The sequence below is a fragment of the Anser anser genome (assembly GCF_964211835.1).
Source record: "Anser anser genome assembly, chromosome: 8".
In the NCBI taxonomy this organism is placed as follows: domain Eukaryota; kingdom Metazoa; phylum Chordata; class Aves; order Anseriformes; family Anatidae; genus Anser; species Anser anser.
Window position 1 is genome coordinate 31,656,272 of NC_139728.1, and position 13,628 is coordinate 31,669,899.

At 44.0% G+C, this 13,628-nt stretch overlaps 1 protein-coding gene across 6 annotated transcripts in view; it reads right to left on the bottom strand.

The window, feature by feature from the left end:
* NEGR1 (neuronal growth regulator 1) overlaps window positions 1-13,628 on the bottom strand; it is a 317,196-nt gene that overhangs the window by 69,225 nt on the left and 234,343 nt on the right. For all 6 annotated transcript variants that reach the window (XM_083846131.1, XM_083846127.1, XM_083846128.1 and 3 more), the window contains one exon: window positions 9,984-10,135. In XM_083846131.1, the coding sequence (XP_083702257.1) occupies window positions 9,984-10,135 (152 nt within the window). The remainder of the gene's footprint in view (window positions 1-9,983; window positions 10,136-13,628) is intronic.

A 13,628-nucleotide genomic window follows, 5' to 3' on the forward strand; every position in this document is an offset into this window, starting at 1 on the left:
CTGCTTGCCCCACTGCTCCCCGTGGAAGAATGGCGCAGAACCCGGCTGTCCTAGCAGTTAGAAATCTTCCACTCTCAGCCTGGATTTATTCATGACAAGACCATATCCATTCGTTTTTGGACCGGCTTCATCCCTTAGCCTAAATGGTTCTTCTCCCAGGCAGGGCTTTATTGCACTGATTAACATGTAGAGACAATCTACTCGAGGCTTTGCTTTGCTTGACCAGCATTGCTCAAATATTTATTCAAGGGCAATTTCCTTTCACTCTGTTGTCACATGCAGCATCACAGCCAGGTCCCAGTTCCAAAACCCCGGACAAACGGAGCTCCCAACAGAAATTAAAAATAATTAGCAGCTCAGTAACTGTCTCCCACCACAGCTGCGGCTGGCAGGCTGGGCACACCGCACTCCCCACCCCGTCCCTCCGAGCGCCGAGTCCGTCACTGCGCACGTGCACAGGGAGGATGGGTGGAAGCGTTTTTATGTCCAAGAAAAGCCCCAGGCACTTGGGAAAATCTTCATACAAACATCGGAGTGACAGTTTCATGCCCCAGATGGGGAATTTCGTTTAGATTAATGCAAGTTTTGTAGGGCGTTCTGTACAACAACAACTACGAAGACCACATCGAGCCGAGACCCCTTCCTCACTTGCATTGCCCCTGGTGTGTCCTGGACGTGCCGACCTGCTCCGGCTGTGCACCAAGCTGTGGAACAATATTTACAGAGCCCAAAAGCACTTGAAGCGACTGCTGGTCGAGAGTAAATGCAGAAAGGTCAAGAAGAAGCCTTTCATTCGCAAACACAAACAGTCTGGCTGGCAAAGCTTCCTTGGTGGGACAGCCACGTGTCTGAGGGGTGACGTACTGAAATTCAGAGGGGATGGGGACAAGTACTGCAGGGGGACTTTAACCCTTTTTTCACATCGCATCCCAATTCAGAAATCTGAATTCAGGGAAAGCATTTTAGTATTTCACAAAAAGTGCTACTTTGCCTCAAAACGTCAACCACTTGCTCATTAATTTATCAGGAATTTATTTTTTAAACTCATCTCCAGGTTAAGAAGAACAGTGAATTACCTTGCTTAAAAAATGAGGATGACAAAATGCACAGTTAACCATCTTTAGCTGTAAAACTATAATTTTAAAAGCGTTAAAATCTCTATTGATTTAGATAAAACTTTGTTGGAACCTCACTCCAAAGTTTGTTTCTCTAATCTGAAGGACATTTTCTTACAGATTTGCAACACCGTGGAAAGCTCAGCAACAGCATTAGCAAAGAAAAGGGACTGGTACCAGATGTACATTTTATTGGCTAAATAAATAAAAGCTGTACATCAGTGCTATATTGTTGTACCTTTTGTTTATGGTGTAATTACTTCATGAGATTTGTTGTTTTCTCCTTCACATCCCCCATAATTTATAATTAAACATTTTATTCTTTTTCTAAGTATAGTATTTTAACTGAGTATATTAACAGAATATAAACAATCAGGTTCTCAGAGTTTTTTTATGATTGAATAAAATTCATGAAGTCTAAATATTGCACAATCTGAAAATCCGAATCTATTTTACAGAAAAGGTCTGTACCAGAAAGAGCACCTTGCTGCATAGTAAAATTCAGATTACTGTTGTAAAGGCTTCAAAGCGGAACACCATAAAGTCAAGATATCAGCTTTGTTACTTGTGATAAAGCATGGAAAAAAAGTGCATTTCTGAAAAATAAATCACAGGTCTTTTTCACTAAATATTTCTAAAATTACAAGAAATATCTAAGTATCTGCTGCTAATGTTCGTTGTCTGAGGTTTAGAAAAACATAAATCTGTAGGTGGAATTAAGGAAAACATTGCTTGAGTTCTTTATTTTAGAGGCTTATTGAAATATCTCAGCATTTTATTTCTTAGGTGATTGAGTACAGAAGAGATAGTTAGTGTTTATAGTGTGGGCTCACAGAAAAAGCTCAGTTTTAAAACTCTGAATCTATTTTTAGCTTTCCCACAGGAAAAAAAAAAAATCTTTTCTAATTTTCCTCACTTCACAAACTGGATGCTTAGGAATATGTCACAGCTTTGAGGGAAATGTAAATAAATGCTGTGGAGATCATCTATGCCTATTTTTTTAGTAATCTTATTAGAGAACACATGGCATGATATATGCAAGCAAATTTTTCAGATAAATATTGTTTGGTTTCAAGTGACTGTTTCTGTTAAATAACCTAGAATTTAGTTTGTAAATCATTTTCTCTGTTAGTCAAATCATATTTGTGTTGCTGTTAAAAAATTAATTAAAAAATATAAAAAAGAAGCTCTCAACAGGTAACATGAGCAGAATTCAGTCTTTCACCCAATGTGTAGCAATCAGATAATCACTTAAATATGGAAGTCTTGAGTTTAAAATCATTCTATGTATTTTATATATTTTTTTTGTTATTCTTGTTCAATAGCTAATTGTTTTTCAAAGTCCCATAAACTTTGGCCTGAACAACATGGTATAAAAACAGATTCTCCATTTAATAGTGTATTTTAATGAAAAAGTGTTTTGCATTTGGGTTGAATCCTGCCACTGATTAGTTAAAGCTCTCTCGGGCTTGTTTTAAGAGAAAACTTCGTAATATACCTTCTGTAGGCTAGCCAGTATTTCAGTACATCTTCTTCTTTACGAGATAAACAGTACTCATCTTTAATCTCTTGACACGGGATTTTTTCACCCTTTGTTTCCTACTACCCCTTTATGAACCATCCCCCCCCATTCTGCAGAATCTCTCATACTGTCTGCAGTCTGCATACCAGATCGAGCTGTAAAATATATTTATCTCAGTATTTATAGCCCTTAGCTTTCCCACACTTTGTTACGCATTTTCTTCTTTGGATTTTTCAGTTTTTCTGAGAAGTTAACTTACTTCAAGTTTTCCTACCCCTTCTGTATCACGAAAAGAAACACCAGTTCGAAAGGAGCTCTGACCTCCGGTGTGCCTCATCCTGACAGGGGCACGTTGTAGGGGAGTTCCTTAGATCACCTTGATTCTTTTAATCACTGCAATTAACTGATACTTAGAATGAAGATTTAGATATGCTGCTAGACATGCTTCTACACATACCTCAGCCTCTCCAAATCATCCTTTTTCGGTAGAAATATGTGTCTAAAACATACCGCTACAACTACACAGTTTAAGAATATGAATAGAAATTTAACAAAAGGTAACACAAAAGGCAACTAGGCAACTTCTGTAAGGATCCACAGTAAAGATATTTTTTCCCCTCAAACACAAATGTGCTTTTAGGCCTTTAAAGTTTCTTCTAAATGTCAAGGAGAATCACACGTGCCTGGTTTTGCTCAGACTGGTTATTTCTACCTAGTCCCATCTCAGTCACATTGTCACATAATTCAGAATAAAACTCAACCTGGAAAATAGATAGAGAGAAAATTTGTCCCTAACTCTCAGTAATTGCTACCTGGAGCAGTACTTGGCATGCTTATGGAAGCATCTCAAACCCAACATCTAACAGAATTATTGTGACTTGCATAAATGGAAGATTTGGCCATTTGTCTTATTCTGTGTGAATATATGAATTCAAGGTGCTGATTTTTTAACACTGCTGGGCTACCTGTCTCAGCAGGACTTTAGGAAACTAGTCCCTCAGGTGTCTTTCTGATTTAAGAAAACTCAGTTTTACTTGTTCACTGTTCATCTGCATCATACATCTGCTTTTTACCCCGTGTGAGAAAGGGGAGAAAAGAGAGGTTTCTGCCTTGCCTCTGAATCACACTGCAGGTGTTGGAAGTTTTCAGGTAGCGGTTTTCCGTTAGGAAAACATTCACTCAGTTAAAACGTCCTGGATGAATACCTTGACCTTTGAGACAGGTCCCCAAGGAACTCACTTCCAGATTTATAACCCCCCTTCTCTAATTCCCCGATTCAGCCGCAGGGACCAGGAGCCGGGTGTCCCCTCAGGCTCCAGCTCCAGCTCCTTCCCGTGGCGCCTCACCTCTCCTGCCGCTGCCAGGCCTGTTCGGCCAACTTGGACGTGGCAGGCAAAACCAAGGCCAGAACAAATTGCCTGCAGTCTATAACGGAAGAAGTGATTCTGAGTTTCCAGACAGGACAGCACACCATGAAAAGGTTTGACGTGGCTTTGTTAAGGGATGTACCGTGAAAACCTATAGGCATGGACCTGGCTGCCCCTTACCCGGATGTCCCTTACAGCCACCACAAGGAAGTGTGATGGCTCCGACATTTTACAATCCCTTTACAAATGATTTTGAGGCCCCGGAATGGATTTCAAATCTGCTTCTTGTCCAACACCACTCCTGGGAAGTGGAGGCAGAGACCTTTGCTACACGTTCAGCAGGAGCTGGGGGAGCAGGTCGGGGTACTGACCGCAGCCCCGGGGGCAGGACTGGGCTCAATGAAAAGTGTGGGCTATGGAACCAGTTCTCTGCCCTGTGATGTCCACAGGGGACTTTGAACTTGAGCCAAACCTCGTTACATCATTAAATGTCTTTGGCTGACTGCAGTAGTCTTTGAATAGGCTTCTAATGAATACAGGAATTTTCACATAAATTTTTATGGGTGTATGGATATATCTAAGCAATTTGTGTGTGTGTGTGCAAGCTGTCCCACCTGACTGAGACATAACGTAAAACAATGCCAATTAAAGGGTGATTTGTTCTGCGGACCAGTATTTGAAAGGTAAAATAGCAAAATATTTCTTAGGTAATTGGACAAGGGTTGAAACTGTGGACACAAAGGGAATTTCTATGGGGAGTAAATTTGTTTTGAGAAATGTCAAATTTGGTAGGTCAGCCAAAGCTAAACAATAGGAATTTTCACATAGGAAAAGACAGTAAAATGCAATTTCTCAGTCAATAAAAATAAACTGTTGAGTTTTACAATGACACCAAACGATATGAACAGAAGTCCCAAGCAGTCTTCGCGTGGTTTCCAACAGCCACCTAGGTTATTGCTGCTAATGGCAGCCGTGCCAGCGCTGTCCCTCTGGGGCCGGCACGCAGCCGGGGGAGCTTCCCCGGAGCCCAGAAGAGGTGGCACAGCGGCGATGCAGCTGCTGGCATCGCTAGCACGGGGTTCGGGGCGGGATAACCTGCTCCAGGTGAAGGAGGTCAGGGCTGCAGCCGGCATGCAGGATGGGCCCGGCCCCGTGATGCCCCAGCAGCGCAGCCACCGCAGCCCAGGAGCACGGCTGGGTCACAGAATCACAGAGCCGCAGGGTGGTTTGGGTTGGAAGGGACCTTAAAGACCACCTGGTTCCAACCCAGAGAAACACAGACATAGCCTGACTGTGATGGTCATGGGCAGTGGGGAGCGGGTCCGACGGCAGCCAGGAGTGTCATTGCCCTGCCCTCGGTCAAATGACTGGCATAATCTCTGAAGTCCCCTAAATCCCTGCTTGCTTTGATTTTTATGGCTCCAACAGCAGAAGGGGAAAGTTTGCAGATTCCTATCCCATGAGTAAGACTGCCAGGAAATTGCCAAGGAAAATGGATGTCTGTCTCAATACTAATTTTATTTAGAAGATGTGGCATTGCAAGACCAGTACACCGCACTGCAGATACCCACGATGCCTCTGATCTCGTGCTCCAGTAGACGTATCCAGTGCTACTCCCATGATACTAAGGAGCATGCATATTGTCACATGCAGTGTGTTGTTTATAGTGAGTTCATTTAGATTTTGGGAAGAATATTAATTTTTTGCATTTCAGACATGAAACTCAATGTATTAAAAATATTGGTAGAGCAGTTTGATTAGGAACCTTTACGTAGGAACCAGGACACAATGCAATCAACGTATATAAATCGAGGGCATGGTCTGGTGCTTTCTGGCATGCAAAAATGTTTGAGACAAGATTATAAGCATGTTGCACTAAGCATAAGTTCACAGTTGGATGCTTATTCAATAAAGTAGTTCTGTTTAGCTGCAGCAATTACATTAGCACAGAAAATACTACCACATTGCTCACGCACCTTGCAATGCTCTCCTTCCCCTTCCAAACGTCACAACTGACCTTTGCTGCAGCCCTTCGCAATCATTTATGTTTTAGAACAACTCCCGACACTATATCTAAGATTTCTGTATAAGCCACATCCTCCAAGTGCAAGCCCCTGTAACAGCTGTGGAAGACAAACCCAGCCTTTTAAGAGCAGTCATTTCTATGGCAGCTGCTAGTAACAGACACGGATGCTTCCTCTGTATTGCAAGCTTTCTTAAGAAGGCACCACTTCACAGGTGAGCTATTTATAGCATTCATAAAAAATACTCAGGAATGTACAGGAGACGCTCTCTAAAAACACAAACAAAGTAATACCTTTACCTAAGAATAAACAAAACCATGTCTACTAGAGACACGATGATTATTTTCATCTTCTGTGAGGTGATGGCTTACATGAATCCAGACTTTTGTGTGTATCTTATCTCGTAGGGACACAGAGCTCACGCGTAGCAGGGAATTTTATGCCTCTGTGAACAGTCTCTTCCTAAGTAGATTTATAGTTTCTAGAGGTGTACAGATTTAATCTACATTCAGATTACAAATGCAGGATTTCAACTGCTGCCCAGTTTCCTGTCATAATGTAACAAGTGCTCAGGTGGAGGAGAAAGTCTTCCACTGTGACTCAGCTTTGGTAAAGAGAAAACAAGCAATCCAGCCCCGAATCCACGTGCTGGGATGCAGGCGGGCGCTGCCTGTGGGCACGAGGCAGGAGAGTGCCCGGACAGGGGCCGCTCTCGCAGGGATGCTGCTGGTGGCAGCAATGCAACCGCCTCCCGTCCGGCTGCTTGTCAGAGCAAAAGGTAGAATAAACCCACCTCAGTGCCAGGGGCTAATGATAACTCACTCCCATCATGGTGGCCTTGCAAATTTGTTTGTAGGAAAATGTCTTTTGTTCTGAATTAAAATTGCGATAATTTAAAAGCAAGATCTGCTTAATTATAAAAAAGGCCACTCCATTCCCCACCGGTAGATCGAACCTTTTGCCCTGTGCCCACACCATATTGCGTTTCCTGCAGAAACTGTTTAATGAATCAGCAAGTCCATGCTTTACTTACAGTAAAGACTACATTCTTCTTAAGTACCAAAACTTCTGGGAAAGGCCAACAACGGCAGCACTAAGCATCTGATAAATTAGGCCCATAGATGGCAGGATGGGACTGTCCAACAAACACTCATCACGCCGGTGCTCTGGGGGGATCCTCTACATCACAAGCTTAGCCACAGGACAGGCAGGAACAGTTTCAAAAAACAACACATTTGGATCATATGAAGGACTTGGCCATGAATAATTAGCAAATTGCCATTCATTATTAATTTATTGGAATCACTACTGCTCTGTATTTTTCCCGCAAGGCTCAGCCTTTCCATTTTACAGCTGCTGAATTTATTATTAATGGCTAGATCTTAGACGTGACCAAGCCTTCAGCCAGGGCAGCGGCAAAGTCGGCTCCGTTGGTGGGACGTGGGATGCCGCAGCCCCGCAGGCTGGGCTCCTGGCAGCGTCCCCAGGCCAGGCACGGTGTGCCTGCCCGAGGCCCCGTGGGAGCAGCTGCAGCCTCCTGCCCCGTGTGCCCCGCTGGCACCGTCCTGCACCGCTCTGTTCAACCCAAATATCCTCCGCTCAGCCCAGAGCCCGCAGCTGCACACAGCCAGCTGTTCCCTGCAGCCCTGACATCCCCGTGTGACTTCTGTTAGCTCAAGGTTGCACTTATGGATCACTGAAACCCACACCCTCCTGGTAGTAGAAGAAATAACTGTTTTCCTGGGATCCTTGAGTTGTGTACCTGCACAGGGTGCAGACCCCGAGAGCAGAGACCACGCTTAGTTCTGCCCCTGAGAGGTGCTCCCAGCTGTGTGCAGCGAAGTTCCTGATTATATGTAGTATGGGAATGTACAAAGAAAGAAAATAGATTCTCTGCTATACAAAATTTTCTTAAAATACACCAAGAGCAGAGAGAAGCAGCCGATTAGCAGCCCCTCAATTCCCAACACAGCGTGCCAGCACCCGACAGCAGAGCCGCGCGGTCCTGACACAGCCGCACCGTCCCCGAGCTCCCACCGCAGGGTGCAGGGCGGCCACACCTCGCTCTGTGCCGTGCCAACGCAGCTAACACTTCAAAATTACGCTGAAATAAGGCATCCATCTCTTATTTTTAACATTTGTCAAGTAATGCGATGATGAAGTTATGCTTAACACTGTATTTGACTATCAACCAACCAGTGACTGCTGATGCTTCCCCCGCACATACCTGAACCAGTGCATATGTTCCACTCTCTGTCATTGCCAACAAAATAAAATGCAAGTACCATTTTACAAGAGAAAATTCCCTCTGAAGTATTAAGGAATCCATATTTAATATGTTGCTACAGTGTGAGTTGTTTTTTTTTTATAAAAAAAAAAAAGAAACTCTTTCTAGATGATACTAATGCGAACTGTGAGCAAGGAAAAATGCCCAGCCCCATGTAAATTGATCTTAATTCCCAACTGAAATCTAGATCACCACCTTTTGGCAACCTCTCCTTGTTTTGATTAGAATCAGAAAGATCACAGTATAAAATAAGTCATTTCATCTCAGTCTTTCAGACAAACCTTGGAGCTAACACCAACCCCTTATTTCATTCAGGCAGATCAGGATCAGATCCAGATTTCAGCATTTTCTCTAACACTGTTCTGCTTCACATATCCCATCTCTTTCATAATGGAGAATATGTATTTTTATTATTTGTAACAATGAACTTGGTACTAATCTGACATTTTCAACCTCTGCACCTCAAAGTGCTTTTTAACAGTTGGCACACAGTACTTATTATCGCGACAAAATAAAGCTGATAAAATCCCAGCAGCAACTAAGAGACAGATTCAGCTCTGCTCTGTTCAAAATTAAACCAAATCTTAATGTTACCTTCTCTGAATTGCAAATGCACTAAATACTATCTGCTGCTAGGATAATATTCCTTTGTTTTCACTTTTTGCATTTTCTCTTTAAAAGACGTGCTGTGTTGTTTTCACTTTGTTAATGATTTCTCAAATACTAAATAGAATGGAAGGAAAGCCTTCATGCTATTTTCTGCTTATTACACTTCTTCTGCAGTAATTTCAAATATCCTGACAATATGTATCACGGAGTAAGTATATCAAGAACGAAACTTCATGGTTAGAAGGTAATAACCCTAGGATTTAAGGAACTGAAAATCTGCACTCCAATTTCCACTCAGTAAGGAATATCTTTATGTAGAGAAGAGTACGTCTGCCTTTCAGTACTATCACTATTGAAACAGAACAGATTATCACTGAAGTTCAACGATGAACATCTTCGGATGCCACTAACAGATGGCTAGATAGTCAACAAATGTGAAATACTATGAAATCATGGTTAAAAATATCTTTCATGTAGGACATTTGAGACCCATTTTATGTAAGCTTCATGTTAAAATACCTCAGCACTTTGCCTACGTCGGTGCTTAGTGTTTCCCACAAAGGATTTCACGGCCCGTCCCCTCGGCTCACCCAACTGCCCGCTCACGAGGCCAAGGGCAGCCCGAGCCGCGGTGAGCCCACGCCAGCGGTGCAGCTCAGCAGCACCCCTTAAACTCGCCAGAAGAGTTCCTAATGGCGCTCGCAGTGCTTGGCCACCAAGTATCACTGCTCTGAGCAGAAAGGTTTAAAGGTTTTGTCATGCTACTTGTGACGCTGTACTGTGACAGCAGGTTGGGTTTCCTAGTGTGTTTCCTTGTAGATTCATAATCTGTTGATGCCCACGAAACGTACCATCACTTTCCAAACAGAAACCCTTCCGCAGCACAGAATAAACAGCCAGGTGTATTATTTCCCACAACTGAGGAATGCAATGGTATTTATACGCCTTGTGAAGCAAACCAGGGAAAACAAAAACATACTACTATTTTTTTTTTCTTTTGAATCCGTGTATGTGGAAACAAACAACCACGAACACTTGCCACATGTCCACGTTACTTACGGTTGAGAGGCAGGCTGGCATTTGTCGTCCCAAGCTTGTTGGCAGCAACACAGGTATAGTTGCCAAAATGCTCTTCTGTCACATTGGTAACAGTAAGAAGCGATCTTGTACTATAATTTTTAATAGTTATTCCTTGTTGACCATTGATCAGTCTAGAAAGCAAAAAAAAAAAAAAAAAAGTCTATAACTCATATACCATGTATGAGTCTACCTCTATAACTCATATAATTTATCACAGGGGCTGATTTCGGAGGCCATTGGCAGCACTGGAGGTGTAGGGTAGTGAGGAGAACAGCTCCTGCCAGCTTGTCCTGCAGCCTAAAGGAATTAAAGAAGAGCACCCCCTGCCCTGCCTGCCTAGCCACCTGACAGCACCAGCGTCAGATGGGAAGCTTAGATTTTAAATTGGGCAAAATTAGCTAAAACTTTAAATACTTTCCTGAGGGCACAAATGGGTAGTCAGTATTCAAAGCTGACATGCTGCCCGTTCGGGGAGCCAGAGGAGGATGTGCTGGCACGGGAGTGCTCCCTCCTGGCTCTGTGGGTATGCGCCTGAGGACTGTGGGCAGTCAGTGGGGTGGCCAGCTCGTGCGGGGCTCAGCGGGGCAGCAGGGAGGCTTTAGTAGGAGACATGGTAAGCCTGGGAAGCAGGGCAGAGCGAGTGCTATCCTAAAAGTAACTCTGCACCCACCTCTCAGTACTATGGTAGATCTTTCAGAGAGCGTTTTTTCAGTCTCTGGTGATTGCTTGTGACGTTATGCACCTTTAACTGATGGTTGATGAGGATTAGGTAGCTAGAAAAGTGACTAATTAGGATTGTGACCACAATTTATTTTACAAGCCTCTATAGCAACAAATTATACTTGCAATTAGAAGGATGTGCTATGGCAACACTGCACCCTGAGACAGCAACCTGAACAGAAACCAAGCAACAAAACAGGAAAAAGCCAAAACACAACTGTTTTCCTGGGCTCTATTTCCCTGACTTTGAGCTTTCCATGGTCAAATTTCATATGCACTGCCCAGGTACTTCAGTGTAGCTTCCAAACCAGGTCATAAATACCACTGCACTGACACAAAGGGTGACGGCCAATTTAAATGTTGTTGTTATAGGTAAACCACCTCTTGTCAGACAGCTAGTTGAGAAGGGTAACCACATAATTAAAATTCTAGCAATAGCTGATTACGCATGCTTCTTTATATTTCCCATAAAGAGCAGAGGTCTGGATGAAATATCCAACCTTTATTTGATACGCTGGAATATACAATCATATATCCTGGAAACGAATGTGGTCTTCCAGCATTCTGTCTAAAAATATACTATCATTAGTTGCAGTTCTGCATACCATGCACTGAACGCTTTCAGCATTACCAGGACGCCTCTGCCCCCACGCACCCTGCGCACCCTGGCTCCTGCTCCCCGTGCAGGTCCTGCTCTGCCCCTCGCTGCTGCGGGGCCGGGCTGCGCAGCCCCCCGGGAGAGGACAGAGCGCGTCCCGGGGACGCACGTTGCTTTGTGGGGAGGGTAAAAGGCTGAGGCTGAGACGCTCGGCTTTGGGCAAGCACTGCCGCTGGGAGACCCAGCTTTTCTCTGGGCTGATGAAAGGCAGAAACGTTTGTCCTTCCAACCTGCACGCATGCTACTGCACGTGGAGGTTCTCCTTGTTCCTGCCGATGTTCTTCCCTTCTTTTCCCACCCCACTGAGAGAGAAAGCCCAGAGCCGCCTGCCCTCCCTGCCTCCCTGCCCTCCCTGCCCATGACAGCGTGGGGAACCACGGGACTGTGGGACAGAGGATTCGGCTCCAGTTAGGGTACACTCAGCAGCTTCAGACTTCTGTTTGCCGTTGGAAGAACCCGATGCTTTTAGGTTTAAATTAATTACTGACATGTGCTGCTCTACCCAGCTCATTGTCGGCACATGGAGTTTACTACTTGAGTGCGTTTCTCCAAGCGACTTTTCAGACTGCAACAGCATTTTTACTTGTGTGCAGCCACCCTACACATTTCTTCACCTTCCTGCTTTGTACCACAAGCTGCACAGGGAAATGCAGTCTTATTTCAGAGACTGTGCCTATGCATGGAGAGAAGGCCATGTGTCAGTACCAGCCCCGAGGGATATCTACCTTTCGTTTCATATTTGAATACTTTCATATTATTACAATATATTAAGCCATTATAATGAGTTTTGTTATTTCAAAAGTAGGTCTTCTTTGCTTTATCAAGTATAAGAGAATTAGTATTTTTAGATTAGCGACTTCTGGGCTTCTTCCCTGTGGCTGTTTAATTTCTGAGATGTAATTTCTGCGTAGCCGTGTAAGATACCATACCTGAGCTGTGAGTTTCAGATGCGAGGAGTCAGCACGGCAAAGCCTCCTTCCCTCCACAGGGGATTCCTGTGCAGTTTTAGAAGCCAAATGCTATTCTGATTTTAAGAAGCTTTTACTAACTCTTCCCCCAAACTTCCAGTCCCTTTTCAATGTGATGCAATTGCGTGCTTTGGTTCCTAGTGGGGATTCAGAGTGCTCACACCCAGTCACTGTGATGGCCCTTCCTCAGCTCCCTCCCCAGGGTGCCACCACCGGGAGCTGCTGCCCAGCACCCCAAGCCCTGGGCACCTCCAGCATCTCAACCAGACCAGGCTCCTGCACGGAGCTCATGGCACCGTTTTTACAGATTAAAGTGACTGGGAGACCCCTCCTCGCCTTTCCCCAGCAACAGGACAGGAGAAGTGGCCAACCTGCACGTTCAGGTAAAAAGCAGCAGGAAAGCAGCACAGGTCCCAGGGCTACACGTTGAGGGCTTTATGCTCCTCACCTTGGGCTGTGGAAGGACGTTGCAAAGCACGCTCATGAGCCAACGCTTAAGGAAAATTAATGAGCAAGAACTGCTGTAAGCCTGGTGATGAGGTACAATTAGCCCTGCAAGCTCCTTGTAGGTGTAACTGGATGGAGTCTGTGACTGCTTTTATTTTTAGTTTTAATGACTGTTTTACGATGAGATGATCCCAGGAGCCTGGAAACTGTGGGTTTTGATTTACATCAACCTAAGTAACAACAATACAATTTACAGACCCAAAAGGCTCCTTTCAGACACTGAACATATATTAGGATTTCAGGTCTAACTCCCACTATTCATTTATTCAAAGATTCATCCTGATTTACAAAAAGAAAATAGGGTCTCAGTCCAAGACTAACAGAAGAAAATGGGATTCTCTCTATTCTATTAGCCAAATACATAGCAGGGTGTGAACTCCCCGTATATAGTCTTGCAATATACCAGCAAATTATCTGCAGGATAATGTACATGCTACTCTGAGCTACCTATGAAAGCTAACTCTTCTCAGTTTTGTTTTAAAACAATGAATGATCTGTCCAAGGCTCGTTCTGTGCTGGCTTTCTGTCTTCCCAAAGTAAAGGGGAAATCCTGGAGGCAAAACAAGGTGTGTACACCTTCCTCTGTCCTGCAAGTGGTGGTTTGGAGGTTCCCAGTACCTTTGTAGTCACGTGTGTTTAGCATGTCTGCAAAAAGCAGTTTAGCAAAAAATGATGTACCATTAGATTTAACAGAATATTTGAGTGGTAAGACACAATAGGACAGTACATGTCTTGCTGATTACAGCAAGCCTCAGGTGATACAACTACTGA